Source organism: Penicillium robsamsonii (genome assembly GCF_028829455.1).
Source record: "Penicillium robsamsonii strain IBT 29466 chromosome Unknown utg000003l_segment0_segment0, whole genome shotgun sequence".
Lineage (NCBI taxonomy): Eukaryota > Fungi > Ascomycota > Eurotiomycetes > Eurotiales > Aspergillaceae > Penicillium > Penicillium robsamsonii.
In genome coordinates this window covers 1,357,013-1,381,819 of record NW_026643221.1, presented here as the reverse complement: position 1 = coordinate 1,381,819, position 24,807 = coordinate 1,357,013, and the positions used below count along the sequence as shown (strand labels likewise).

Genomic DNA, 24,807 nt, shown 5'->3' with positions numbered 1-24,807 from the left:
ATCCAAAAAAAAAAGTCCTGGTTACTAAAGCCATATGAAATTGATATATTTCCATGATTCAAAGTCATTTCTTGCAATTCTGGGAGCTATAGATCTGTAGGACGTAGCTGTTTCCCAAATATCACCCCCATCGAAATTATTCTTACATCTCTCCACATTGCACAATCGTTACATCTTGGTTGGGCTTATCTTTAGTGGTCCGGGTGTGTTCAAGCATTTTGATGATATCCATCCCATCAATCACCTGGCCGAAGACTACATGCTTGTTGTTCAAGAATGGTGTAGCCGTGGTTGTTATAAAGAATTGGCAGCCATTGGTGTTTGGGCCCGAATTCTATTGCTGTCAGTGAAGGGTCCTTTTATGTGTGGATAGATACCCCAGTCTCGAGATGTTCAGACTTACAGCCATACTTAATAAACCGGGACGGTCATGTGTGAGAGTAAAATTTTCATCGGCAAATTTCGAAGTGCCGTAGATGGTACATGACCCAGTTCCATCGCCATTGATGAAATCTCCGCCCTGGATCATGAAATCTTTGATCTGCAGCGAGCATTAGTTCCGAATCGATACCCAAGAAGCTTCATTACATACCACTCGGTGGAATTTGCTTCCTTTGTAGCCCTGGGGCTGTCCCTTGGCATTCTTGCTCTCGCCAGTGCAAAATTGGCGGAAATTCTCCGCAGTTCGGGGAGTGACGTTGGCGAACAACTCCATTTTCACTCGACCGAGAGACTCGCCTGTATATATTACTTAGCAGAGTTCGTCATGTTAGGTGATTACTCAGATGCCAAGGCCACCAGAGTATGCAAATAAGTGAGCTGACTTACCTCCAAGGGCAATGTCAAAGAAAACCACTGGATTAGGTTGTGCCATAGTGAAATTGTGGTTAAGATGTGCTGAAGAGGGACGTGTGCATGATAGATATCTGATGTCCCTCACAGGTGAACCAGGGGCGGCAAGTACGGAGCGGTGTAGCGGCCATGTGACCTTTTTTTTATACATAGAATATAATATCATTTTGCTGAAGCAAATAATATATACGTGTATACCAGAAGGAAAAGAAGAGTGAGCAGAATATAGAACATAGTGAAAAGGATGTAAAATGCAAACTTTTCTACATATAACATGTGATGTAAAGGCAGTATCAACCTCTTCAGTCCAGTCTTAATAAAATTTCAGAATCTCTAACTGATAGTGAATACAAATTTGACTGAACTGATCCAGAATTATAAGTCGGAATACAGTTGAAGCTATTGTTTGCGATTTAAAGGGTTAATGGATTAATGTATAGTCTACTATATACTACGGATACTACCATGTATGAAGTACAAGTGTATTGATTTATAGAGTGGCAAGGTGTATACGATGTAAGCCCTGTGTATTTACAGTACCAGATAATTAAAGTCTTCATATGATGAAGGCATATGTACTTTTAGAGGTGGTTATGCAATAAACATGCAATACACTATAATTTATTTCAAATAGAAGCGGGAAAGGAGAGGGGAAGACAAATACAGCCGTGTCTCATCCCTGTAAATGCATGAAGTACCTTACACCTCTGATTTAGTTCTAGACCCCTGTCAATCTGAGGTATCTGAGACTTTGACAGTACCAAGTCCCGTGATTCCCAGCCTCAGGTGTCAGTCCCGCATGCATCCTTAAATCAACCAGGAGCCTGGCTCCATCCTTGCCCTGATCCACTTTCTCTCCTCTCTCCGTCTCTCTCTCTTTCCCTCTCTCTTTTTTCGCCTCGCCAAGGTTTCTTCTACTGCTGATAATGATATGAGATCGACTCTCGGCATTCACATTATCTTCGCAGGAAGTTCTGTGTGTTCTGCTTACGGTCGATCCATGACAGGCCATCAAGTTTAATCTTCAAATATTCATCCTGTCGCATGTGATACATACTCTCGGGTCGTCCCTATCCAGTTTCTCGTTGCCTTGGACTTAATCGGCTAGAGTCTACCCCAAAATCCACATACAGGGCTGCCCTGTACACAAAACTCGAGGCATGAAGAATCAACCTCGGGGCAACTGAGACTCCAATAATTAAGTGGCCACGTTCCGAGTGGGATCAGCGCGGCTATTTTCGTATCAACTTTCAAGTCGGAATGTCTTCCACACCAACCTCGGCCTCTAGCAGTGCTGCAACCACAAGCGCTAATAGCGGCGGAGAAGGTTCAGGTTCAAATAATGCTACAAGCTCACCTTTATTGTTCTTCGTCGCTCTTGGGTTTGGTGTCGTGTTCACAAATCTATGGTATGTCGCTTCATCCCTCTGTCCAGGCCAGCCTTCCAGCATTTCGGCTTCAGTGATGGCATCTGACGGTCATCGCAGGATCATCGTTGGTGTCAAATACTGCTTTCGATATAATCAACGAAACCGTCAGCTCCGCGGTGAGGAATTAGGAGAGCCGATAGACTTGGTCGCTATGCCACGAACTCATCGCAGGAGAAGGGAGAAGAAGCTAATGACGATGGATGAAGTCAACGGGCGGTTTCCACTCGTCAAGTACAAAGTGTGGAGATCATCTCGTGCCAACCAGGGCCTTTCAACAGAAGGAGGTATCACAACCCCGAATAGCAGACCACAGAGTCTAAAAGGCGAAAGTGAAATTGTGACAACAGCGGTTGGGGTTCACACAGCAACAATACCATCCACCAAGGGTCATGAACGGGTGGATTCCAATGATACATCAAAAACCACCATCCAAGAGCTGCATGATGACTCTCCGGTTCAGACTTTGGAGCAGAAGGGCCCTACAGTATCTGGGACGCCTTCTACTCAGCAGTGCACTGATGCAGGTATCCAGAAAGAGAAATGGCAGCATTCTTTGACCAATGAAAACATGAACATTGATCTTGAGGACCATGATGGTGATGCCTACATTCGTAACGCTGTTCCTGCTGAACTTCTGCCCAACCCTGGCGATTCTTGCGCGATTTGCCTAGATATCATTGAGGATGATGATGATATTCGGGGACTTACATGTGGACATGCTTTCCATGCCTCATGCGTCGACCCCTGGCTGACTAGCAGAAGGGCATGTTGCCCGCTGTGCAAGGCTGATTACTATGTCCCTAAACCCCGTGCACAGACTGAAGTACCGTCTGCCACAGATCGCCAGGGTCGTCGTACAGACTCGACTGGCGCTGATGAAATTCTCAGACCTCCTCGAGTTGCTTGGAATAGTGGCAGGGCAAATGGATGGGTTCAAATGGGCTTCCCTAGCCGAATATTTCAACCGACATCCAGAGCATCTATGGATGAAAGAGACACACCAGCCCGAGAACAGCATGTGCAAAATGGGCGTCATCAGCCTTGGGACTCAGCCTATGCCTCGCGTTCTCCAGGTCAATCTACCTGGTCTCGATTGATTCCCAATCGGCTTCGCCAGCTTTCCTTCCATTCCTCGCCAAGAAGACTGCGCACACCACCTGAAGTTGGGACTTCACCTGTGGAACCTCTACCCTCAGAAGGACGCACGCCTCGTCAAGTCGAAGCTGGTACCACATGACAGATCTTTGACTACTATTCTTTTCATACCCGTTCACGATTTGGCTAATCTGCACAATACTCTCATACCGGAACCACATCTGGAATGTTGGTTGGAGTTTTATTTTCCTTGTTTATGACTTGATATGTGTAATTTATCGATTTTTGCGTGACTGGACTGGGGCGCATATGGATCATGAGCCCCCCCCCCCCCCTTTTTTCGGTTGGATATTCATGAATTGTTTTTGTCTCCCTCTCATATTATTTCTTGCTATGAGGAGCTTTGTCCTATGGTGCTACTTACAGCCACTGTTTCCCCCCGATTCTTGATCCATTTAGCGGGCTGAATGGATTGTGCATTGCTTGAACATCTTTATATTTCTTGGTGCGCAACACTGGAGTACATACTGAGTACTGTTTCGTACATGCTATACAACATATTCTTTGATATAGCCGCGTTCCCCTGAAATATGTAATTTGCGCCACTTTACATGTATGTACTGCTGTATTGAACCTTCCAATCGTGGAAGTGTCCCCTTGATGGATCGCAGGGAAGGAGTAATCGGAAACAAAGGCAAAATTTGCTTATACATAGTAGGTTGAGGGATTGAGGTAAATAACATGAAGCCCTCCAGGGCGGACCCCCTAAAAAGACGGCAAAAGGAAAAAAGCACACCCTAACACCTACACAGCCTTCCATACGCTCACATCTGAGACTTAGGACCTCCTACACCAGCGCTGATGACACTAGGTAGCTCCTGTGAGCCCATGCTGAAAAGCATTCCAATCGCACTGCCAGCGAGAAGGATGGCAAGCAGACTGACGCCTGCAACAAGGAAGAAAGGTGAGCTGATGTCTCTTTTTTGGCAAGCCGCTCCACCCCACCGAACTTTCTTGGTGGTGCCATCGCTATTCTGAACAATAGTTTCCTTGCATTGGCATGCATAACAATTGCCCGAACTTCCCTCAACACCCGAGCCGTACTTCCGATAGCAGGACCCGTGCCCGGAACAGTCGTTGGTAGATTCGACACACGAGGCGTTTGAAACATGACAGACAGGCGCGAGGGTTGAGTGCAGCGGGATTGTAGAATGCGGGGTGGACCTCTTGAAGGCATTTTGTTGGGCAGCGACTGGTGCCAATGATTGCCTCGCGCCTCGGGGGTTGGATCCTTCTGATTTAACACCGGGGGGTAGAACGATTGTCGTGATTTCCCGGTTGCTGGTCGACGATATTTCGGCTAGGTGAAGAAGCAATGTCTCTAGGAGCTTGGAATCACCAGAAGCTTTCTGTAATTGGTGACGTGGAATCAGAAATTATTCACGGGTCAGAGAGGGGAAAACTTGATACCTTAAAGGACAACTTCAAAGCTGAATCCTTGTGATCCTTGCTTATCCAAGATTCCACTGAATCAACCAGTGTAAGGAAGTCACGGGTAAGCAAATCAGACCCATCAGCAAACATGGGGTTCTTGGATAAGCATTCCTTAGGAGTCTGATGTAACTGAAAGATTAGCGAGGGAACATGAGGATCATTGAAATTCGGCTTTGTTACCTGGGATGTCGATGATGCAGCGCTGCTGGCATCGTTGAAGTATGTACAGAATTGTCCACGGTCCTCTTTTGAAGTGGGGCTGCTTTCGATGAATGATTCCAGGAGGTCAAACCCGATAAACGGCGAGGAAATTTGCGGAACATGGAGGTGGTTTGGTTGGGCTTTTTGCATGACTAGGGCTGCAAGGACATTAGCTAGAGCTTCCAGTCAAGTGTGCGTCCGCTTCCACTTACCAACTTCCTGGTTGACCCCTTCCAGAATAAGAATGCTCTTCTTAGGAACAAAACCCCCAGTAGCTCCCCCAAAGAGAGTGAGATCATCTTGAGCAAATTGATTCAAGTGGTTCACGGTATCTGCATTCACAGTTCCGAGGACCGATGCCACAGAGGACTTCATGCGAAGCTCCAAGACAAGCCGGGCCTCATCTTCTGATATTGTTTGTTGTTGGGGATTAATAGTTGAAGAGGTTGCAGACTTGGGAGGAAACGTGAAGATCGTAGCGTCCAGTGCAGTTGCTTGCAATGCACCTGTTAATCCCAGGGCAAGGAAGGCGGACACCCAGCGCATATTGGTAGAATCGGCGGGAGGTAAGGCAAGACTATTATGGCAGACGTGGCAATGCCCACATCAAGGTTCTCCTCTAGGGGTATTTGGAGTTTTGTTGGGTACGACGGCGAGGAGTCAAGGACAGAATACCATTTGGTTACGGACGACTTGGGGGACACCCGATAAGATACCACATATATATCACGTGGTATAGCATGTACAGCTACAAATAGCTCTGGCAAATACATGTATCACCTGTAGATGTAATATCCATGTCATCAATCTCTAATCCAAGAGTTTGTTCTTCCATTATTATCATTTATTCGAAGAAACTATTATATGTAGGTACCTACATATGTTGTAGTGTACATAATGTGTATCCTGGTACTTAGGCCCGGCCTTCAGGGCTACAGCGCCGCATGTTACATAATCGACCAAAGCGCCGAGCCCGTCGCTATCGACAAACTCGCAACACAAATCCCCGTGCATATCAGGCTTCAAGGATTCTGTCCATCCCCTTTTCCAATTTGAGATGATACTCTAGTGAGAATAATTGCAGGGATTGGCTTTTCCCAATGCTCCGGCTCAGGTATCTGCTTCGAAGTCCTCTCGCGCGCTCGTCTCTCTTTAGGCCTACCCATGCTCGTTCCAACTTCTCCAAACCAGAAAATGTGCGACATGTGAGATTTAGGCGGCCTTGGATTAGGTAAGGAACCCCATTTGAACCCAACCCAAGGCCTCTTTAGTCAGACTGACGCAGAATCCCCCAGGTCCTTCATATCCAAATGTCTTCTGTACGGCACCGCCTTCCACCTCTGGAGCACCTTCGTGCTGGTACGATTTGATGACGATACCGACGACGAAAACATACCTCCTGTGGCCAACTCCAGGGACACAGCCCCGCGTCAAGCCTCGAGAAGCGACAAAATCACCGGGAAAGAGGTCGAAAACGAGGGTGCGCTATTCATACCGCTTGCCTGGTCTCGGTTGCAAGAAGGCGAGCTATACGCTACATCGGATCCAGAGTGGCAAGAATTCGTGAAGTTATCCAAAGATCGAAAGAAGCTCCAGAAACTTAGAGGTGAGCGATCGATTCAATCTCCGTTCAAGATCATTCGCTTACGAGTCTAGATGAACTGGCCCAAGTCGTCTTAGATCATGCGGGGAAGCAGATGGCACATATACTCGGGGAGCCCCTCTCCCTTACAGGATTCTGGCTTGTCCATCAGTTTCCAAACCGTGCCCCTCCTGGATATGTGCGATCAGGGTATGTACTACTGATCCCCTAAAACTTGGTTTTTATACTGATAGTAGACAGCTTGGAGATTAATGACGGTAATATATCATGGGTGACAAAACCGATGGACCCCGAGATAGGTGACAGGTTACAGGCCTTCATGAAACCGGTTCATGTTGCTCTAGCAATCAGAGATGCGTATCTGATACTATTCTTAAGGCAACTGGATCGTTTCAGGAACCCCGAAGGGGAGCCACTAGATGGCTTTGATTTATTAAATAATTCTTCTGCCGCGCCTGGTGACGAGAGAGGGAACTGGATTGGACAAAAAGACCAATCTAAGCTACAACCACCTCTGGCCGACGGGCTCAAGGAAAATATGCCGCCTAATACCGAGAATACCAACTACCACCCATCCTCCGTCATATCTTTATTACAGCGGCTACCGTTACCAGACCTCGGCCCTGGGTCGGAACTACACTTGGCATCACAGGCATTCAAATTACGATTGAACCATGAAGAGGCCCTGGCACCAAGGTCTGCTCGCCGCGGAGCTTTCTTTATCACGGGCCCAGTTGGGCTGAAGGGGCCTAATGGGTTTTGTCGATTTGAAGTGAGCGGCGAGTATGATCCAGCCAAGCGTGAATGGCGGACAGTGGAAATGACGCTAAAGGATCTGAACATGAAGAGACAGAGGGCATTGGGAAGTTGATCACATATACCCAGGACTTTCAAAGGTTTTCCTCTCAAAGCCCAAAAAATATCGGGCCTCCTCAGGTCACGGAATGTGTGTTGAACTCAAGAACCATCTTGCCCTTTGTATGAACACCATGTAAATACATATATCCCGCAGTTATTTAAGGAATCAACACACTTTCGAGACTACTTCTAGATCTATCCATAAGAAGCCATGTCTACGAGGGTTATTAATAATCTGTGTTGTACTTCCATGTTCTTTCAACATAATGAATTAGATCCGCGACGAAAACTATACGACTAGCTACATAGTGACGGTTGCAGACAGCGTGGGAATGGATGAGAATTTACTTGATTTGTTAATCATGAATGATATATCACGGGAGGCAACTAAAGCTGGAGACCAAATGACCAACAACACTAAGTGGATGGCCTAGGTATGCATCTATCTGTCCGTCCCTTTGCAAATACTTGGTCTCTTTGTTTTCCCTCTGACATTGGCTAGAGGGACCCAACACAGGAGGCCTATGTTTCGCCCACAGTACTCTTCAATGTAAGATAACTTGACTGGGATAGTTCTTCAAGATATTCACACCAAGTTCAGGGAGTGGGGAAGCGCAGCATCCGTAGCAGCCTCACCACTGGCCAGTAGGGAGAATAACCAGCCAAAAACTCGATTTGATGGCCACGTTAGAACAGTCCAGGCGTCCGTGACAAGACAGATGTTGGTCTTCCGTATGGCATAATAGAGAGAGGGCCTGGCCCCGGGGTCTAGCGTGTCAATGAAATGGCGGGTAAGGAGAAAATGAAACTTTGTCTCATTCCAGGACTTCAATTATGAAGCTTTTGTAGACGCTAATGAGCAATATTGCGAACGCGTGTGCCTAAACGACTATAAAGCAATGTCTTCTCGACTGCTCATATTTCCAAGCACAACGCCGCCGATCAGATCAATGACTAACTTATTGTTGCAGAGGGGGCTGGTAGTTAAGTGGGCGCCTATAAGACAGTTAGTGACATAGCCAAGGCAATAGTTCACAAATAACCTACTTGAACAATAAGATATGAGGTTCAGGTTCATGCACCTCGTAATGCTCCCATCCCAAGCTCTGCGCGTACATTGTTAGAACCCATGCACATCCTCGAATCAGGTCCAACATACTTGTGTAATACCCAAAGCTCGCCATTCCTCCTCCCAAAGCAGTTTCAGAGTTCCCTTGGCGCTGTCGAAGTAGTCTGCGGGGATTTTTTTGAGCATGTTCTTCGGGAGCTGCACATGGCGGTATTCGAATTTGTCGTCGTTGTATCTATACGGAGGGGTCAATGGAGAGTCCAGCGCAACGGCATGGGGTCCTCACCTTGCGGAGTAGTGGATGGAGTCCACAAATTCGTCAAGTTTCTCGCGCTCCGTCTCCAAGAGGAGACGGGGCTTCTTGTTGCGCCTAGCTGGGTCGATGTCCATTGTGATAGCGGAATGAGAAGAAATGGCAATACAAGATCTCCTATATATCAGATTGTCAGTACCAGTCTGTTCCATGTGTTCAAGCAACAAGGGCTAGTAAATAAGTTGCTTGAGGATGCGCCTCACAATGTGGCGGAATGATTATCGCATGTAACGACAACGAAAACGTACGCTCACGGGGCTCTGATAGAGGTCCTAGGGTTGTGTAAGATGATCTGGTATGGAGGAATCAAAGTACCGAGGATGAGTGATCAGGTGAGAGTGTGACACGATAGAGAAAGAGGTGCGAGTCGTAGAAACAACAATCACCGGGACTTGTTTTGCGGGACTCGGGAAAATAGTGGGGGGGGGGAACAAACCACTTGTTGCCTCAGGTGTCAACCCAATCTGCTCCAGTCACGTGCTTGGATTTAAGACATGCATTTACAGTACGTAATCTCAGTATCGAAATTACAAAGTTATAAAGCCCAGGATACGAGATTTACATACCTGATTAGCTGAACTTCCATTCAAACCTTGGATATTTAGTTGATACCTGTAACAGGGGATACCATTCGATACCATACAGTATAATTAGTTATCCGGGGGCCACCTTACCTAAGGCGGGATGGCTCCGCCGACGCGTCTGCAACACGTCTGAGATGAGGAATGTCTATGTGAATATCTCCCTTTGCCATACTCTATCACTACTTGTAATTCTTTCAATCAATTTGTCCCTTTATTAAAGCTATATTTCCACTTCTTCTGTGGTCTTCAGTCACATATTACTATCTTCAATGTGTGACTCGACTCGCGACTCGGGACGTTATCAGAAGTAATCCGAAATGACCTCAAAACGACGAGCGGCTGCCGCAGCTTCCCCAGATATGAAGTTTCGTAGAACGAAACGCCGAAAGGTTTCCGTAAGTATCATACACTTGAATGGAGAGCTCGCGACACTGTGACTATGACAGTTGGAACTGCACTGTTCGAATGTCATTTACAAACCCTACATTGTTTCTTTGCGCATATAGATCGGATCACATGTTTCAATTGCTAATTCAAGATGCGTTGCATTTGATAGGATGATGAGATTATCCCCGAAGAGCCCAATCGTGCGTCGTCGCATCTAGACTCAGAGCCACTAGAGGAAGCAGATCAAATCCCGGAGTCGCAGGCCGAGTCCGAAGCCGAGGCAGATTTTGAAGGTGATAGTCTTCAGACTGCACAAGACAAGATTATGTCCGAGTTGACGCGGCTCAAGGATTCTGAGTAATTATCACTGATCCCGACCCTTTGCTCAACGCTGATGACCCGAACTAGTGGCGAGGATGTTTCTTACCCATTTATTGGAAAACCGGACCGGAATCTCTACCGGGATTATTATGAGATCATTCAACATCCCGTGTCCTTACGGAGCATCCAAAAGAGAGTTCGTGGTACAGACAGCAGGAAGAATTCATCCAGAACCACCGCATATCCTACATGGAAGTCATTTGAAGAAGAGGTCAGCTATGTATGGCGAAATGCTAGAGAGTACAACGAAGACGGCAGCGATATCTCCATTCTGGCGGGGATTTTGGAGGTAAGCTTATACTGCCACGCCCTTGCTATCCGTTCCCTTCGGCATGCTGACATTGGAGGACCAGGATCACTTCCACCGACGGGTTGCGGAAGCCAAAAAGCTTGTTCCGGATCCCCTTCAGGTAGATGGAACCCCTGAGATGTCTCGCATCAAATTGAAAGTGGGCACGCCTGTGCCCCCAATGGCGCAGAGGTTAACCTTGAGAATGCCTGGGCAGAGCTCCGATACACCATCCAAGGAAGATGGACAACCCTCAGATGTCACATTCAAGAACGAATCTCAAGGCCATAAGCAAGATATTTCCGGGGCTGGATTAGCAGGCCAAGAAACCAGCAGATCTCCTCGAGAATGGTCTCTTGGAGGGCAACTTGACAGTCCCAGGTCGAGCACCACAGCCACACCATCTGGCTCAGAGCAACAACAGAACGGTTCTATGGGTGCGCATGGCTTACCGAGCTCGGTGACAAACGTAACCGCCCTAGCAACGTCCACTTCGCAAAATCTCCCCAATGCGTCTTTTGGTGTCTCTTCGGATGCCACCCGGCATTCATCTTCGGCTTCTGGTACGTTACGCCCAGTAGATATTTTGTCGCTTGGCAAATGTGTTGCTCGGCTGCAGGCCTTTGCTGACTCTTTGTTAGCTTACCAACCACAAGTTGGTTCATCGCCCATGGATTCGCTTCTGAGGCGATCAGGCCAAGGTTTGACCCCCGCTGAGATTGATGGGACTTCCAGCTAACTTCGAGCTAGACCCAAAGATGGCTCTGATTCGTAATGTTCAGATTCTTACACATCCCTCTTTGTCGTTGCAAACCGACTTCTGCCTAGATATCCCACCTTCGTCGCTTGTTTCGCAACAGAATATCACAATCCATCTTCCTCCGTCGCACAATATACTGACAGTCAGGCCTCGTTTAGCGCCTAGTACTTCCCAGCGACAGGTGAAAATCGTTGCACTCATGGGTATGCAGCGTCTACATTCATTGGGCGATGCAACTACACTTTCATATGATATACATCTGCATCCTGGCATGACGAAGGTCGACTTGGAAGCTATTGCTGGGCCGGCCAGAGGGGTCCCGAAATCTGGCCCCCCTGGGTCAGATGTGGATTATGAACGCGTGACTCTGTTCTTTAATCTGCTACGTTAACAATCATGTCAAATAACTAGTGTTTGTTCGATAAAGGTGTGGTTATATGTACAGTCGAATTTTAGATATCAAGTTTTGAGGACGATGTCATCTATGGATATTTCTATGTATAGCTGCTTTATTGGCATTACAATGTAAACATCTTATTAATAACATTTAAATCATTAGAGCTTCTTTACATCGAATAGGCGTGTTTTTTTAGAACAACAAGGGGACATTTATAATCAGACGCTATAAGGAGGATACCGAGTTTATAGTAGAGCCTAAGCAGGTGGTCTCTAGTACGATCAAATTGGTATAAGCAGGAATTAGTAGGAAGTATTCCATGTTTTTTGAGACAGCCGGGATAGGTAGACCTTGGTATTCTCGTATACCAGGAAGGTCACCCATGTGCTTGGAAGTACCCGGAACAGATTTGGACCAAGACCCTTATAGAAACCTGCAATCCCTTCTTTGGTCCATACCTGGGAAATGACATCAATGGCCCCGCGGTAGATCAGATGGGCCTGATAAGTTTGCAACCGGGACCTAATTACTTGGTAAGGATACGTCACACTGCCAGCAAAGACTTTTGATAGACCGGAGATGGCAAAAAAATCAACATTACCAAGGGCCCGCTCAGCGCCCAAATGGCTGCCCTCAATTGAGCCGGTATTCATCGACCGAAGCCTGAAAAGCTTCAATTGCTCGTATGCCATAAACTGAAGGGCGCCATGGCTGACACCAAATAGGGCTGGTACAAGACCTCGGTAGAAGCCGCGTATTCCTTCCCCTTGATATATTTGTTTTGCTCCAGATGCAAATGAAGAATACGCCCCTGGAGCATGGGAACCCGTTGACAACATGCGAGTTTTGATCACCCAGATTGGATTGGTGAGGACCGACGTGATAACGCCTATGGAAATCCACAGGTTAATTGAGGAACGGAGGAACGATGCTGAGTTGGACATGATATATGCATACCTGCACTGCCAGATGCGAGAAGATAATCAGACGATGTGAGAATCTGCTTTCTCTTCTCACGATGGCTTCGAATGGTATCCTTCAGGCTGCTGTAGCATAAAAAGTACAAACCCCAACTTGTGGAATTTCCAATAAGATTGGGGGTAAGTCCTCGGTAAAAAGCGACATAGCCACCCTCATTATAGAAGATCTTGCGAATGATTCGCAGTGAACCCCCAAATCGGGAAGATGACCGATCGACTACAAATATCAAAACAAATTAGTTACTGTATACCCCAAGGGGAGCTAAAATAACATCGAAGCTTGCCTTGTAGCCTTGTTTTGATCATATCAAGAGGATGTAGCGACAGAGTTGACACAATTCCCGCTGTGAATCCCGCTACGGTCTCCACAAAGGATGTCGAGAAGCCATCTTGACCAGTCATGAACCTGCCTTCAAAGAAGATAGGAAAATTGAACACACAGAGACAAAGACGAAAGGAGAGAGTGTATGGAGAACGATATCAAGAGAAGAAGATAAGAAACAAGACGAGATCGGGAATATCCCGAGAACGTCAGAACATGTGACCGCCGATTAACTCCGTACAGAGTACTAGTAACATACATCAAAACACATTGATATCTTATTTTCTTGTCATTTATTTATACAAAGCTCAGTGTTTACTCCGAATTATCACAAGGTTACAGCATTTCGTACCAAAGACAAATATTCGGCCAAAGACTTAAAAATACAAAATCATCCAGCTTTCACAAGCTTCAAAAAGTGATATCCAGATATTCAAACCCACCACCCCTCACAGAGGGTATAATTGAAGGGTCATTCAAGAATATACTGGGGCACCTCCGTTCTATCCACATATCCCGTATGGTTTCTCCGGTCAACGCGTAGTTTAGGCAAGAGGCGAGAACAATCTAGGTATCAAGTTAGTCATGACGGCTGCATTCAAGGAGTTGAGAAGCGTACCTGAACAGTGTCGGCTTGGGCTCGCTGTAGGTGTAGCCTGTTTTCTTTTTGTTAGCCTATGGTGTTGAAAACGCCAAAGGGGTATATACATACCCAGATAGACAATCAGAGGCAAGTATCCGCTAAAAGGTTATCGCCGGTCAGCTCGGAGGATGACATGAAGGTGCCATGGGGCTCACTAGTGGATCGCAACGCGAGAAATATCAATGACCTTCGAGACGCGCTCCTGAATAAATGAAACAGAGTGTTAGAAACCTGGTCTTAAGGATAATAGATGATCGGGGGTTGCAACTAACCTTGGTCTCCTCGGAGAATTGAACCATTGTGAATTTATGAAGTTGAAGTTGGAGGGTTTCAAGGGGATCAAGAAGAATAACTTGAAATTGGTTCAAAGTCGATCCGGGTGAACAGTGGGAGATGTGGTTGATAGATGAAGTGGAAACGGGGAGGATTTGCGGAATCAAAAGTTTTCGGGAAAGGTCACTGATCCTGAGCTCCGGATTTCCTTCACTTCAACACCTTCACACCTTATTACCTCTCCACTTCCCCTCAGTCTACTTTGTTGGTCTTCTACCAACAGGATTTTCCTAGTCAATTGATTGTACTTGGATCTTTGAGCCCTTTTCCTTTAGGGGGAGCTTTTTTCCCCTCTCTTTCTCACTCTCCAATTAATTCACCATGTCTAACACAAGGCATTGGTAAGACCCTCTTTCCTCACCACAGGGCCATGATGCTAACTCAATCTAGGGAACAAGATAAAGAGGCGACCGTGTACATTGGAAACCTCGATGAACGGGTCACAGACAGCCTGGTATGGGAACTGATGCTGCAGGCCGGGCGCATCGTTAACGTCCACCTGCCCAAAGACCGGGTCACGCAGCTACACCAGGGGTATGGATTTGTTGAATTCATAAGCGAGGAAGATGCCGAATATGCATCGAAGATCATGAATGGAATTCGTCTCCATGGCAAACCCATTCGTGTTAACAAAGCGTCGGCCGATAAGCAAAAGACCGTGGAAATTGGCGCAGAGCTGTTCGTGGGCAATCTTGACCCTATGGTCACCGAGCAGGTTCTCTACGATACATTCAGCCGGTTTGGCAACCTCGTCAGTCCGCCTAAGGTGAGATCTCCCTCTAATACAAACAAGATGGACATTGTTAACAGCCTTTTTTTATCATTACAGATTGCGCGCGATGACAACAATCTCTCTAAAGGATATGGATTTGTTTCTTTTGCCGATTTCGAATCCTCGGACGCGGCCATTGCCAACATGAATGGCCAATACCTGATGAACAAACAGGTTTCGGTACAGTATGCATACAAGAAGGATGGAAAAGGCGAGAGACATGGTGATGAAGCGGAGCGAATGCTGGCAGCCCAGGCTCGCAAGCATAATGTACAGCCACCGACTCAGCAACCTCTTCAGTTCCCTGGCGCTCCCCCAGGCGTACCAGCAACGCCTACGTCGAATGGCGACATCTCTCGACCTTTGAGTGCAGCCCCATCACAAGCACCCGATCTAGGCATGAACCGGGGTATGCCACCAGCTATGCCCTACCAGAATGCACCCCCTTCAATGCCTTACCAGGCCGTCCCCCCTCCAAACCGACATATCCCACCTCCTGTCCCTTCACTCAATACCCCCCCTCCCGGGCTCCCAGCTCGACCCCCGCCTTCCCAAGCTGGCTACGGCGGCCCACAGGCCTTCTTACCACCTGGATTCAATGGTGCAGGTCAACCACCCTTTGTTCCACAGGCTGCAGCTCCCCCTGGGTTTGCGCCGCCGCCTGGATTTGGACCTCCAGCTGGAGCCCCTTCATTGCCACCGGGCTTCCAACAGCCCGGATATGGAGGCAATCGGTGATCTTAAGTGGCCTCCAGTCTTGAGAGCCCCTCCCCACCAACAGTTATGCCCTTGTCGCTATGGAAGGTGGTGGTTTTTTTTTTTTGATATGATTTGATGACCCAAGGACCAAAGCGCTGGTCCATGTGTTTGATGTTCTCCTCTTGCTTGGTTGCCTCAAAACGTGTTTTATGTGGGGTGGATCAAACTGTGCCTCGGCGCTGGCTGGCTAATGGCAGCACTGGATGGTAATATGTAATATTAAGTATCTACTTGACACGGACAAAACAGACAGACTTGTTGTATTTTGATAACACATCAACTTAATAGGTTTCAATTGCCAAGGATCCACAGAGACAAGAAATGCACTGGCCAAAGTGGTAATCGTAGTACCCCGAGGGCTTTGACAGCGAAGATGAGATATTACTGGGCGAAAGCCGTGACCTCTACTTGTATGGATTCTGCCAGCGAGATGGCCGCTCTGACAATGGTCAAGAAAACATGCTAGAACTGGTGATATGGTTGTAGGCGAATCACGAAAACGAGACAAATTTGGGATCCCTTGGCCGGCCGTCAGGTCCGATGTTATTCTTTGCGAATCGTTGCTCTGTGTAAATCCGGCGTGCTTCATCGAAGTTGACCTTTCGACTCTTCATAATCTTCATCACTTCGGCCTTTGCTCGTTGATCCAAGCCAGCCCTCGAATCCCCATCTGCAAGGTTGGCAGTGATGTCGAATTGTGACGAGCTCAGGCCGGCCTCAAGATCGGCGGTGAAACTTGAGGGAAGGCGGTGATAGATATAATCAGGCACTTGGACTAAGGGCATCCATCGTGACCGTGTGAGATATAACGCTGTAGTGCAATTAGAACCAAATCCGTTATGAATGATTTCTTTGTTTTCTTTGCAGTTGGAAAGACATCTTGCTTACCTGTCCCGCTAATAATAACTGAAAAGAGTAGGAAATAAAAGAGAATGTAGGTCATGATGATGAGTGATACCGGGGAAGATTCCGGCGTAGAGTGGCTAGTAAAGTAGTATAGAGCTTTGTGATATTGTGGTGTAAGGAGGAGTTGGCGCGCTTGAGAGTATTTCGCTAGAGAGGTAAGAGATGATGTGTCACATCAGGTAAGACGCCGTCGATGAAGAAGGCATGTGAAGATTAGAGTGGTTGTTAACTAGAAGGGAGAGTTTGGAGGGGGCAACGTCAGCATCGCGTTCATATTATTGGCAGCCTGGAGGTCGCCGGAAGCTGTCAGTTCTGCCTTACTAAACCGGCGATGAGGCATCCAGGTATTTCAGAGCTCAGGCACCAAATATTAGGTAATCAAGGCACCAAGGCATTAAAGCTATTCCTAAAGTAGCCGGCTTAGCGAGACCCCGTCCAATCTGAGGTCTTGGCATTCGAGACACACACAATTTGATCGACGTGAAGACGGTTTTGATAGCGATTTCGATCTTTCAATTCTCCAACTCAACATCCCCTCACATCACAATGGCCTCCTCCAACATCTCCAACGAGCTGATCTGGCAGATCACCCGTACGTCCGACCCTGCGCATTTTTCCCTTTCGAAATTTCAAGTCAAAGCTTTTGGAAACCGAACTCGAGCTCATCAATTGGAATAGGCAAGCAGAACGCCTACCTGGTTAACCGCAACTCCGCCGGCGGCTTCCAGTTCTCCCGCGACCCCCTCAACCTGGTCAACAAGCACTCCTTGAAGGTACGGGACATCTCGGGGATTATACGGAATGCATGAACCTATCCGGGAATGGATGGCTAACAACGGTCTCTTTTGGCGCATTATAGTATGCCGGTTTCGCCAACAACAAGGTAATTATACTCTGCACTACTGGTGTTGTCGCCTTTCTTTTAAACATTTTGTCGTGCTAACTATTTTACCTTCAGGCCGTCGGTGTCCAGGCTACTGAGAACGGTGTCGCCGTGACCACCAAGAAGCCCACCAACCCCAACCAGCCCGGCCAGAACTTGGTTACCGTCACTTACGGCCCCAAGACCTCCACCCGCAAGTAAGCGGCATCCAATTTCCTTTCGTTTTATTCAAGACACACGGTGTATGTTACTTTCACGGCCCAATGCTGACCGTCATCTTCTCCAGGATCTACAAGGGTGTTGCCGACCGTACCGCCAAGAACAGCTACCGTGCTGATATCCGCGAGGAGGCCGTTGCCCGTGTCAGCGCCGTCCGCCGCTCCCAGCTCCCCAAGAAGGATACTCCCGCCAAGAAGGCCCGTGGCTCCAAGGCCCAGAAGGCTGAGGAGTCCGAGTAAATTTGTCTTGAAACAAGGATGAATTGTGGACCATGGAGGATCGGGGATTTGGGGGAGAGGAGATGGGAGACTTGATAGGCGTATGTAAAACGCCATGCTGGACTCGGAAACCATAATCTAGCAATCCTGCTCCCAAGGACAAAAAAAACCAGTGTCCTGCCGAGACCTTCTAAAGCAAGAGAAAACAAATTTCCAAAACAAATTCCGGATAAAAGTAAAATTGATTCACGACTGAACAACCGACTGGTCGGCCCGTGCCACAATGCCCGGGTTGTATCTTCTGAATGTAGTCCGCCTTTTCCCGATATGACGACCCGGTACTCCGTAACTCGGGGAACTTTCGGGTGGAACTACCTAGGTATGTGAAGAGAATACCTCGGAAGAATAGCCGGAGTCTGGAGAAAGGTCGAGAGCTGCAGTGACGGCATTCCTGTAGAGAGCAATAACTGAAGGATATTGGATATTGGCAGGATGTTGGAAGGATATTAAGTATAAGAATGGAAGATGTAATATTAAATAGTAAGAATTTAAAGTAAAATAAAGAATAGAACTATATAAGGTACAACAGTACAACAGGGGAATGTCGTCTTACATGTGGAAAGCCGATGTTGTACATAAAAACAGTCTGGGGTTGCCCCTCTCACCGGGGACCTGCCCCTCTTATAAATCGGACGCTTCCCCTTCTCTTCTTTCCTCCCCATCTTCTTTCTCTTTCACACATATAATTCATCATGGTTAAAGCTGGTATGTTTGTTTGACTGGTCTGTCTATCATTTGCTGATACGTTGTTAGTTGTTCTCGGAGCTGCTGGTGGCATTGGCCAAGTATGTTTCTCCCCCCTTCTCCAGGCATTTCAGTCGTTCCATTATGAACCTCAGCTAATCGATCCCTCTAGCCCCTCTCCCTCTTGCTGAAGGCATGCCCTCTCGTCGATGACCTTGCCCTCTACGATGTTGTCAATACCCCCGGCGTTGCTGCAGATCTCTCTCACATCTCCTCGGTTGCCGTATGTATCGTATCCATGGATACTCTGAAAGCATGGTGAATAATCTTGCTAACAATGGACTAGAAAATCACTGGTTACCTCCCCAAGGATGATGGATTGAAGCTCGCTCTGACCGGTGCTGACATTGTTGTCATCCCCGCCGGAATTCCCCGTGAGTAGATCCGATAATCGGCATGTGATGTTTTGCTAACGTCTTATGGTAACATCTAGGCAAGCCCGGTATGACCCGTGACGACCTCTTCAAGGTCAACGCCGGAATTGTCAAGGGTCTCGTCGAGAACATCGCCGAGTTCGCCCCCAAGGCTTTCATCCTTGTTATCTCCAACCCTGTTAACTCCACCGTCCCCATTGCCGCCGAGGTCCTCAAGGCCGCCGGTGTCTTCGACCCCAAGCGTCTGTTCGGTGTGACCACCCTGGACGTTGTTCGTGCCGAGACCTTCACCCAGGAGTTCTCTGGCGTTAAGAACGCCTCTGATGCCACCGTTCCCGTTATTGGTGGACACTCTGGCGAGACCATTGTTCCTCTGTTCAGCAAGGTTTCCCCCAACTTCCAGATCCCCGCTGACCGTTACGATGCTCTTGTCAACCGTATGTGACCAGTCCTTTCTGTGTGATGCATTTGCTGATATTCCACAGGTGTCCAATTCGGTGGTGACGAGGTAGTCAAGGCCAAGGACGGTGCTGGTTCCGCTACTCTGTCTATGGCCTTTGCCGGTTTCAGGTATGTTTACCCCGCTAATCCGGAGCCACCACAATGACTGACAAATACTAGATTCGCCGAGGCTGTCATCAAGGCTTCCAAGGGCGAGAAGGGCATTGTTGAGCCTACTTTCGTCTACCTCCCCGGCGTTGCCGGCGGTGATGAGATTGCCAAGGCCACCGGTCTTGAGTTCTTCTCCACTCCCGTGGAACTCGGTGTAAGTCTTCAATTTTCCAGTGTGTTATGACAACTAACTGACATGCTCGATCCAGCCCAACGGTGCCGAGAAGGCCATCAACATCCTTGACGATATTACCGAGCAGGAGAAGAAGCTCCTTGAGGCTTGCGTCAAGGGACTTCAGGGCAACATCGAGAAGGGTGTTGAGTTCGCCAAGAACTCCCCACCAAAGTAAGCCCTCCTCCCCCCCTGTCTGTTATCCATCGTGTATATCAGGTGGGTCTCTTTGTGTCGGTACATTTCTCGCTGGTTTCTCCACGGCCGCGATATCACCGGAAAATGACAGAACGTTGCTAACCAATCCTCTCCCGGAAAGATAGGCTTTAAATGTGAGACCACGAGTTTATGAACAATGAGCAGACACGAGTAGTGTACGGTCCAACAGATGGGTAGTTTTGGCACAAATATATGTAGCAACCAACCTGCAATGGAAAGAAGTACAGATTTCACCGTTCATATTCGGCCGTTTTTCGGTATCCTGTCTCATGTAGCCAAGAGACTTGGAATGATCAATGACCCTTGTAGTAAATTGAATGAACCACAAGGTCTTTGCAAGATGGAACTGTCATAAGTCATACAATAGGCGTAAATTGGTTAAAGGGCTAGCCCAGGCCCAGGCGCAACCATTTTCACATTCAAGGCCGAGGCTGGAGAGTTTTGATCTGGAAAGTTGCACCTGGTAGATCTGAGGTCTCGGCCTGCACCGTCGTGTTGATACCCAAATTCGCCAATGCGCCCCGGATGATACCGCAAGGAAACCAAAGGTACTAGATCAATCTATAAGCCAAGATATCCCCATTGAATTGAAAAGGGGATATGCTTACTGCCTGCGCCATGGATATTGCTTCACTCCGTACCGCCATGCTCATCCTACCAAATGGCCGGAACGCGCTGTCGGTCAAAACATAGACTCCCTATTTATGGTCCGCGTTAGTTTCAGGGACATCTGTGCTAGTGCAGTGATGTCGCGTTTCCCCGACAACACATCTCTGTATTGCACATACCCGGTGGTTCGTTTTCAAATTATCCACCTGTTTCTTGAATAGGACTGTCCACAGATCCTTGCAGAGAAACTTGATCACGTCGAGATTATCGGTAAATCGAGGACGGTCGCGGGCGAAGCTATTGAGATTGACACAGGTTAGAGCGCTGTAGGATTGCAAGAGAAAGCAAAGGGGCCGATGTAAAAGGAGATATGGCTTACCGCTCCGCAAGGCCTTGTCCAACACGATAACCCAGAGACTCTAGACGGAAGAATGTCGTCTCTCTAACCTCTTCGTCTTCTGTTTCCTTTCCCTCGGTCGCTAGTTCCCTTGCCATGCGCTCGGCCATTGGCACCAATTCTATGAGTAGGAAGTCAAAGCATGAGGAGCTGAAGACGCGGGCATTTGGATCGGTATTTAACGGGGAGGTTGAATCGATTGACATTATGAAAGAGTCAATAAAAGGCGACTAAGTCTAGCGAATTAACAAGTGATCCGGGTTGATGTATGGAACGAGGACGTGTTGATGGGAAGGACTGGAAATGGGGGAGTTGGAGGGAGTTGGGGAGTCGGGGAGCTGGGTCTAAACTAACAACTCCAGGCCGGAATCCACCTGATATTGGCCGTTTGATCTATACAAGAAAATACAACTCCTTGGTTGTGTTATTTAAATAGAAGGATAATAATCATAGTCAATATATTTCCGTTCATTGCCCGATTAAAACTAGAATGATACAATTGCCCCTTAGATACATAGCCACTTGTGATATCTTGAAGACTCCACCCGCCAATAACTCCATGGAAATATGCACCAGGTAAAAAAAAGACCAATGCTTTGGTGATCAGCTTGACAAGAGCTGGACTAGAATAAGAATCTAAATTCATGGTGGGTATGACCCGCCATTCAGAGGGCTGCTGGCAGGCGGGAGATGATAATCTTGACGAGAAAAAGATCGGGAAGGCAGACTGGTAGCTGGCCTTTTAGGAGGTGGCGCAGGAGACTCTTCATCTTCATCGCCGCTTTCAGTAAGGTCGATGACCTGAGCAATGGATCGCTTTTTGCTGGACATGCGCATCGCAGAGGACGGAGTTGATGCCTCTCGTGACTGTGACTGAGACTGCGACTGCGCAGGTGTTCGCTCCAGGGAGATTTTCGAAGCTCCCGGTTCTTGTTTTACAGCGGGCATCCCTGGTTCGCTGATCTCAATTAGGTCGTCGTCATCATCATCTGATGTGGGAGTCATCCCTCCCAAATTGTTCGCGTCGGAATCACTGGGCTTTGACCATACACCGTCAGGCTCAACCGTGACTTGATCAATGTCCGGTGACGTTGACTGAAGAATGTCATCAACGTATCTATGCGATCAGTTAGGAAACGAAATAGAGATGTCAATGAGGGGCGCGTAGGACTTACTGGTCAACTTGCAGAGACTCAAAGCTAGTCGATTTGGAACACACGGGGCAGGTCCAAGTGGGAGCTTGCTTTTGTAATTCAAGGAATGAAGATGCATCGAAACATTGGTTGTGTGTGCAAACGATAGAGCGGCAAGGCACCTGGATGCGCAGGGTAGATAGAGGGCATTTAAGTGACATGACACTTGATGTCGCGACAATCTCCGAGTCGTTTGCGCGATTTTGCACTGGAGATCGAGATTAGCATGGTATAATATAATGGAAAGGGACCGGTTCTTACTTTCGCGTAAAACTTGCTCCTTCGAGATGAGTTTCCGTGTCTTCAACTGCGATACAAGGTCTTCAGTGGGATGCTGCTTCACGAGGTTGGCAAGCGCAAAGAATTTCTGTGCAAGAAAAAGTTAGTCGACCGGCCTAACATATGCTCTACCAAGTAAAAATGGAGCGAGTTCATCCAACCTTTTGTGTCAATGCGTAAGTCATGACAATATTATTTGGGTAATTGGGCTTTTTGCGGATCAAGTTGGTAACATCTGCAGGTTGTGTAGTCCCCGGCCTGTTTTTCAGGCCTCTGAGATTGGCTTTAACTTCATCAAGATTGACTTTGAGCTCGACCTGATGTGGAAATGCGATGTCTGACTTGGTGTATTGTGTGAGGCCTGAATCACCGGCGCAATAAACCATCACTCGAAGATTTGAGTCCGTTTGCAGCCTATAGGCAACTTGCTGAGATAGCATGACCTTCAGTTCAACACTATCCCGTGTTTGTTCGCGAACTGGGTAAAATTAGACACGGATGTTCAACAAGCTTCAAAAATACAAAGAAACATACTTTTACATTCCACGACTGAGGTCAAAGGCTCCAGGATTGTGTAAAATGGACTTTCTTTGAAAACCAAAGGACCTGGAGATATATGAGCCGCCGCAGGAGGGTTCATGAGAGGAGCAGTCGGACCGGACGAGTATGGATGAGGGGACATGGAGACGCCAAGCGGTGCATGTCGAGTTTGTGCAGGAGATTGAGAGACAGGCGACGGCTGGTATTGTGGTCTAGAGGGTGACTGATATTGCACAGTGTTTGGAAAAGCAGTCGCACGAATGCGCCTGGCTAGCTCATCGAAACTGACAGGGTCGGATTCCGCGAGAGATTGGATGCCTATTTCGTTGGTCAGTATCCAGATTTCTGCAAGAATGGGCCGTGAAACAGGGACATGAAGAAGAAAGGATTGTAAAACATGCAGAGGATAGAATGAACAAGCCATAACAAGAACCGGGGGAATTAACGAACGTTGAATAATGCGGAACTGTAGGGTTGCCTTCAACCCGGATACCTGTAGGCCCTCATACCTCAACAAATCTTTCAGTTGTGGATTTGTGAGAGGTTTTATGAAGGCCGTGAGTGTTGCGACCTCTGACGCCAGGCTGGTCGACATGGCTGCTTATGACTGCGCAGATAAGAGAAGTGCGAAAGTAATCAAGGACTTGGTTCAGTGTTCCTCGAGAGACAAGGGTCCAATTCAGCCAGGCCAATTGTAAGGGCTCTGCATCGATACATCTCTCGACTGAAGTGAAATGTGAAATGCCACAAACCCAGTCACAAAGCGGCGAGGTCGAGTCGACACTCGGAGGTGAACCTTGGAAGTGCGGTCTCCGGATGACATAAGACGAGCCTATCGGGAAAAAAAAAAGTTGATTGTGTTATCAGTTTGACCATTTTATTTCCCACCCGACATCAGTTTCAACATCAGTTTTAACATTCTTGCCCATATCCTCACGTCTTGATACCCCATTTACCTCTTTATTCTTCTATATCTTCATAAAATGGCCAAGAGTGTCCGAGCCAGCGTTTCCAAGCGCAACAGAGCTACTCTGCGCACCAAGGTCTTCGGCCCGGTGGTTGATGCCAGAACCGAGAGACTCGCTGCCAAACTACAGGAGCTTGCAGCACAGCCGCGGCCTGAACCCCCTAAGAAATCAAAGAAGGAGCAAGAGATCGAGGATGGTATGTATACTACCATCATTTTTCAAGGATACCGGCTTACCTCATATTACAGCAGTCAAGGCCCAGACCGCCGACAGTGAAGGTTAGTCTATGGCTCAACTTTTTGATTATACCTTTTTTTGAAATACAGAACGCTTACCCGTCTAACACAGAGATGGATATCGACGCACTTAAGTCCAAGAAGAAGCCTGAACGTGTGCACAAGCGCAACCAGAAGCCCCGCAACTCGATTGTTTTCCAAAAGCGTCTAGGTACAACCATGAAGGGTCCCAAGAGGAAGTGAGGCGTGTGCCTAGTGAGGGCCAATGAATGGATTATTGATGAGATGGTGTGGCGGAAAGAAGAAAAAGGCGTTTGGGAGTCCACGATTACACCTGCGATTCACGTACATATGTTTCATAGTCTATGTCTGATATACCATACCTTTTCATTAAAGGCTTGAGATATTACTTGGATTTTGCTCGGTGGGAAAAGAATAACCTCAGTGTGGCCGGGGAGCCAATAGAGGTTGCTCTTAAATTCCAAATCACCAATAAGCAACCCTAGTCAAGATTAATTAGCGAATTTATGGCTTCATCCAACACTGTTAACTTCTATCTCATGAATAGAGGGGTCAAATTTTGAAGTAAATGTAGACTTCTATATGGAGCACAATAGACCAAGGTACTCGAGAAGGCGGTGTGGTGATGCGCGTCG

General features: G+C 47.5%; 15 protein-coding genes across 15 annotated transcripts; 7 read left to right on the top strand and 8 right to left on the bottom strand.

The window, feature by feature from the left end:
* Positions 1-142: 142 nt before the first annotated feature.
* cyp3 (putative peptidyl-prolyl cis-trans isomerase) lies at positions 143-874 on the bottom strand (the record flags this gene model as incomplete). Its single annotated transcript, XM_057229521.1, has 4 exons — positions 143-334; positions 404-541; positions 593-738; positions 829-874. 4 exons carry the CDS (start codon positions 872-874, stop codon positions 143-145), a joined length of 522 nt encoding a protein of 173 aa, XP_057084611.1.
* Positions 875-2,112: 1,238 nt separating this feature from the next.
* Positions 2,113-3,519, top strand: N7447_005258 (E3 ubiquitin-protein ligase RNF103; the record flags this gene model as incomplete). The annotated part of the gene is made up of 1 exon (XM_057229520.1): positions 2,113-3,519. The coding sequence occupies one exon, from the start codon at positions 2,113-2,115 to the stop codon at positions 3,517-3,519; it is 1,407 nt and encodes a 468-aa protein (XP_057084610.1).
* Positions 3,520-4,201: 682 nt separating this feature from the next.
* N7447_005257 (DUF3844 domain-containing protein) lies at positions 4,202-5,618 on the bottom strand (the record flags this gene model as incomplete). Its single annotated transcript, XM_057229519.1, has 3 exons — positions 4,202-4,786; positions 4,848-5,230; positions 5,285-5,618. 3 exons carry the CDS (start codon positions 5,616-5,618, stop codon positions 4,202-4,204), a joined length of 1,302 nt encoding a protein of 433 aa, XP_057084609.1.
* Positions 5,619-6,172: 554 nt separating this feature from the next.
* On the top strand, positions 6,173-7,546 carry N7447_005256 (uncharacterized protein; the record flags this gene model as incomplete). Its single annotated transcript, XM_057229518.1, has 4 exons — positions 6,173-6,303; positions 6,368-6,678; positions 6,729-6,864; positions 6,916-7,546. 4 exons carry the CDS (start codon positions 6,173-6,175, stop codon positions 7,544-7,546), a joined length of 1,209 nt encoding a protein of 402 aa, XP_057084608.1.
* Positions 7,547-8,492: 946 nt separating this feature from the next.
* On the bottom strand, positions 8,493-9,379 carry N7447_005255 (cyclin-dependent protein kinase regulatory subunit CKS1; the record flags this gene model as incomplete). Its single annotated transcript, XM_057229517.1, has 5 exons — positions 8,493-8,529; positions 8,581-8,639; positions 8,693-8,837; positions 8,889-9,032; positions 9,231-9,379. Coding segments are annotated over 5 exons (534 nt in total), but the record flags the coding sequence as incomplete, so codon positions are not given.
* A 437-nt stretch (positions 9,380-9,816) lies between these two features.
* N7447_005254 (bromodomain-containing protein) lies at positions 9,817-11,707 on the top strand (the record flags this gene model as incomplete). The annotated part of the gene is made up of 6 exons (XM_057229516.1): positions 9,817-9,894; positions 10,056-10,243; positions 10,295-10,556; positions 10,621-11,119; positions 11,198-11,257; positions 11,307-11,707. 6 exons carry the CDS (start codon positions 9,817-9,819, stop codon positions 11,705-11,707), a joined length of 1,488 nt encoding a protein of 495 aa, XP_057084606.1.
* Positions 11,708-12,015: 308 nt separating this feature from the next.
* Positions 12,016-13,098, bottom strand: N7447_005253 (putative mitochondrial folate carrier protein Flx1; the record flags this gene model as incomplete). Its single annotated transcript, XM_057229515.1, has 3 exons — positions 12,016-12,602; positions 12,671-12,910; positions 12,966-13,098. Coding segments are annotated over 3 exons (960 nt in total), but the record flags the coding sequence as incomplete, so codon positions are not given.
* A 462-nt stretch (positions 13,099-13,560) lies between these two features.
* N7447_005252 (mitochondrial import receptor subunit TOM7) lies at positions 13,561-13,957 on the bottom strand (the record flags this gene model as incomplete). The annotated part of the gene is made up of 5 exons (XM_057229514.1): positions 13,561-13,582; positions 13,635-13,671; positions 13,728-13,756; positions 13,814-13,860; positions 13,931-13,957. 5 exons carry the CDS (start codon positions 13,955-13,957, stop codon positions 13,561-13,563), a joined length of 162 nt encoding a protein of 53 aa, XP_057084604.1.
* A 355-nt stretch (positions 13,958-14,312) lies between these two features.
* Positions 14,313-15,501, top strand: N7447_005251 (U2 snRNP complex subunit HSH49; the record flags this gene model as incomplete). Its single annotated transcript, XM_057229513.1, has 3 exons — positions 14,313-14,332; positions 14,382-14,757; positions 14,821-15,501. The coding sequence occupies 3 exons, from the start codon at positions 14,313-14,315 to the stop codon at positions 15,499-15,501; spliced, it is 1,077 nt and encodes a 358-aa protein (XP_057084603.1).
* A 512-nt stretch (positions 15,502-16,013) lies between these two features.
* Positions 16,014-16,465, bottom strand: N7447_005250 (DUF2015 domain-containing protein; the record flags this gene model as incomplete). Its single annotated transcript, XM_057229512.1, has 2 exons — positions 16,014-16,333; positions 16,411-16,465. The coding sequence occupies 2 exons, from the start codon at positions 16,463-16,465 to the stop codon at positions 16,014-16,016; spliced, it is 375 nt and encodes a 124-aa protein (XP_057084602.1).
* Positions 16,466-16,974: 509 nt separating this feature from the next.
* Positions 16,975-17,769, top strand: N7447_005249 (uncharacterized protein; the record flags this gene model as incomplete). The annotated part of the gene is made up of 5 exons (XM_057229511.1): positions 16,975-17,020; positions 17,107-17,201; positions 17,288-17,311; positions 17,387-17,508; positions 17,598-17,769. 5 exons carry the CDS (start codon positions 16,975-16,977, stop codon positions 17,767-17,769), a joined length of 459 nt encoding a protein of 152 aa, XP_057084601.1.
* Positions 17,770-18,500: 731 nt separating this feature from the next.
* On the top strand, positions 18,501-20,033 carry N7447_005248 (malate dehydrogenase; the record flags this gene model as incomplete). The annotated part of the gene is made up of 9 exons (XM_057229510.1): positions 18,501-18,513; positions 18,562-18,593; positions 18,665-18,775; positions 18,839-18,926; positions 18,986-19,363; positions 19,412-19,496; positions 19,548-19,692; positions 19,748-19,884; positions 20,030-20,033. 9 exons carry the CDS (start codon positions 18,501-18,503, stop codon positions 20,031-20,033), a joined length of 993 nt encoding a protein of 330 aa, XP_057084600.1.
* A 315-nt stretch (positions 20,034-20,348) lies between these two features.
* On the bottom strand, positions 20,349-21,141 carry N7447_005247 (trafficking protein particle complex subunit; the record flags this gene model as incomplete). The annotated part of the gene is made up of 4 exons (XM_057229509.1): positions 20,349-20,480; positions 20,538-20,627; positions 20,718-20,835; positions 20,918-21,141. 4 exons carry the CDS (start codon positions 21,139-21,141, stop codon positions 20,349-20,351), a joined length of 564 nt encoding a protein of 187 aa, XP_057084599.1.
* Positions 21,142-21,577: 436 nt separating this feature from the next.
* On the bottom strand, positions 21,578-23,542 carry N7447_005246 (transcriptional regulator family: Zinc finger MIZ-type; the record flags this gene model as incomplete). Its single annotated transcript, XM_057229508.1, has 6 exons — positions 21,578-22,052; positions 22,111-22,336; positions 22,390-22,495; positions 22,569-22,885; positions 22,942-23,265; positions 23,398-23,542. The coding sequence occupies 6 exons, from the start codon at positions 23,540-23,542 to the stop codon at positions 21,578-21,580; spliced, it is 1,593 nt and encodes a 530-aa protein (XP_057084598.1).
* Positions 23,543-23,930: 388 nt separating this feature from the next.
* On the top strand, positions 23,931-24,394 carry N7447_005245 (DUF2423 domain-containing protein; the record flags this gene model as incomplete). Its single annotated transcript, XM_057229507.1, has 3 exons — positions 23,931-24,111; positions 24,164-24,193; positions 24,264-24,394. The coding sequence occupies 3 exons, from the start codon at positions 23,931-23,933 to the stop codon at positions 24,392-24,394; spliced, it is 342 nt and encodes a 113-aa protein (XP_057084597.1).
* Positions 24,395-24,807: the final 413 nt, after the last annotated feature.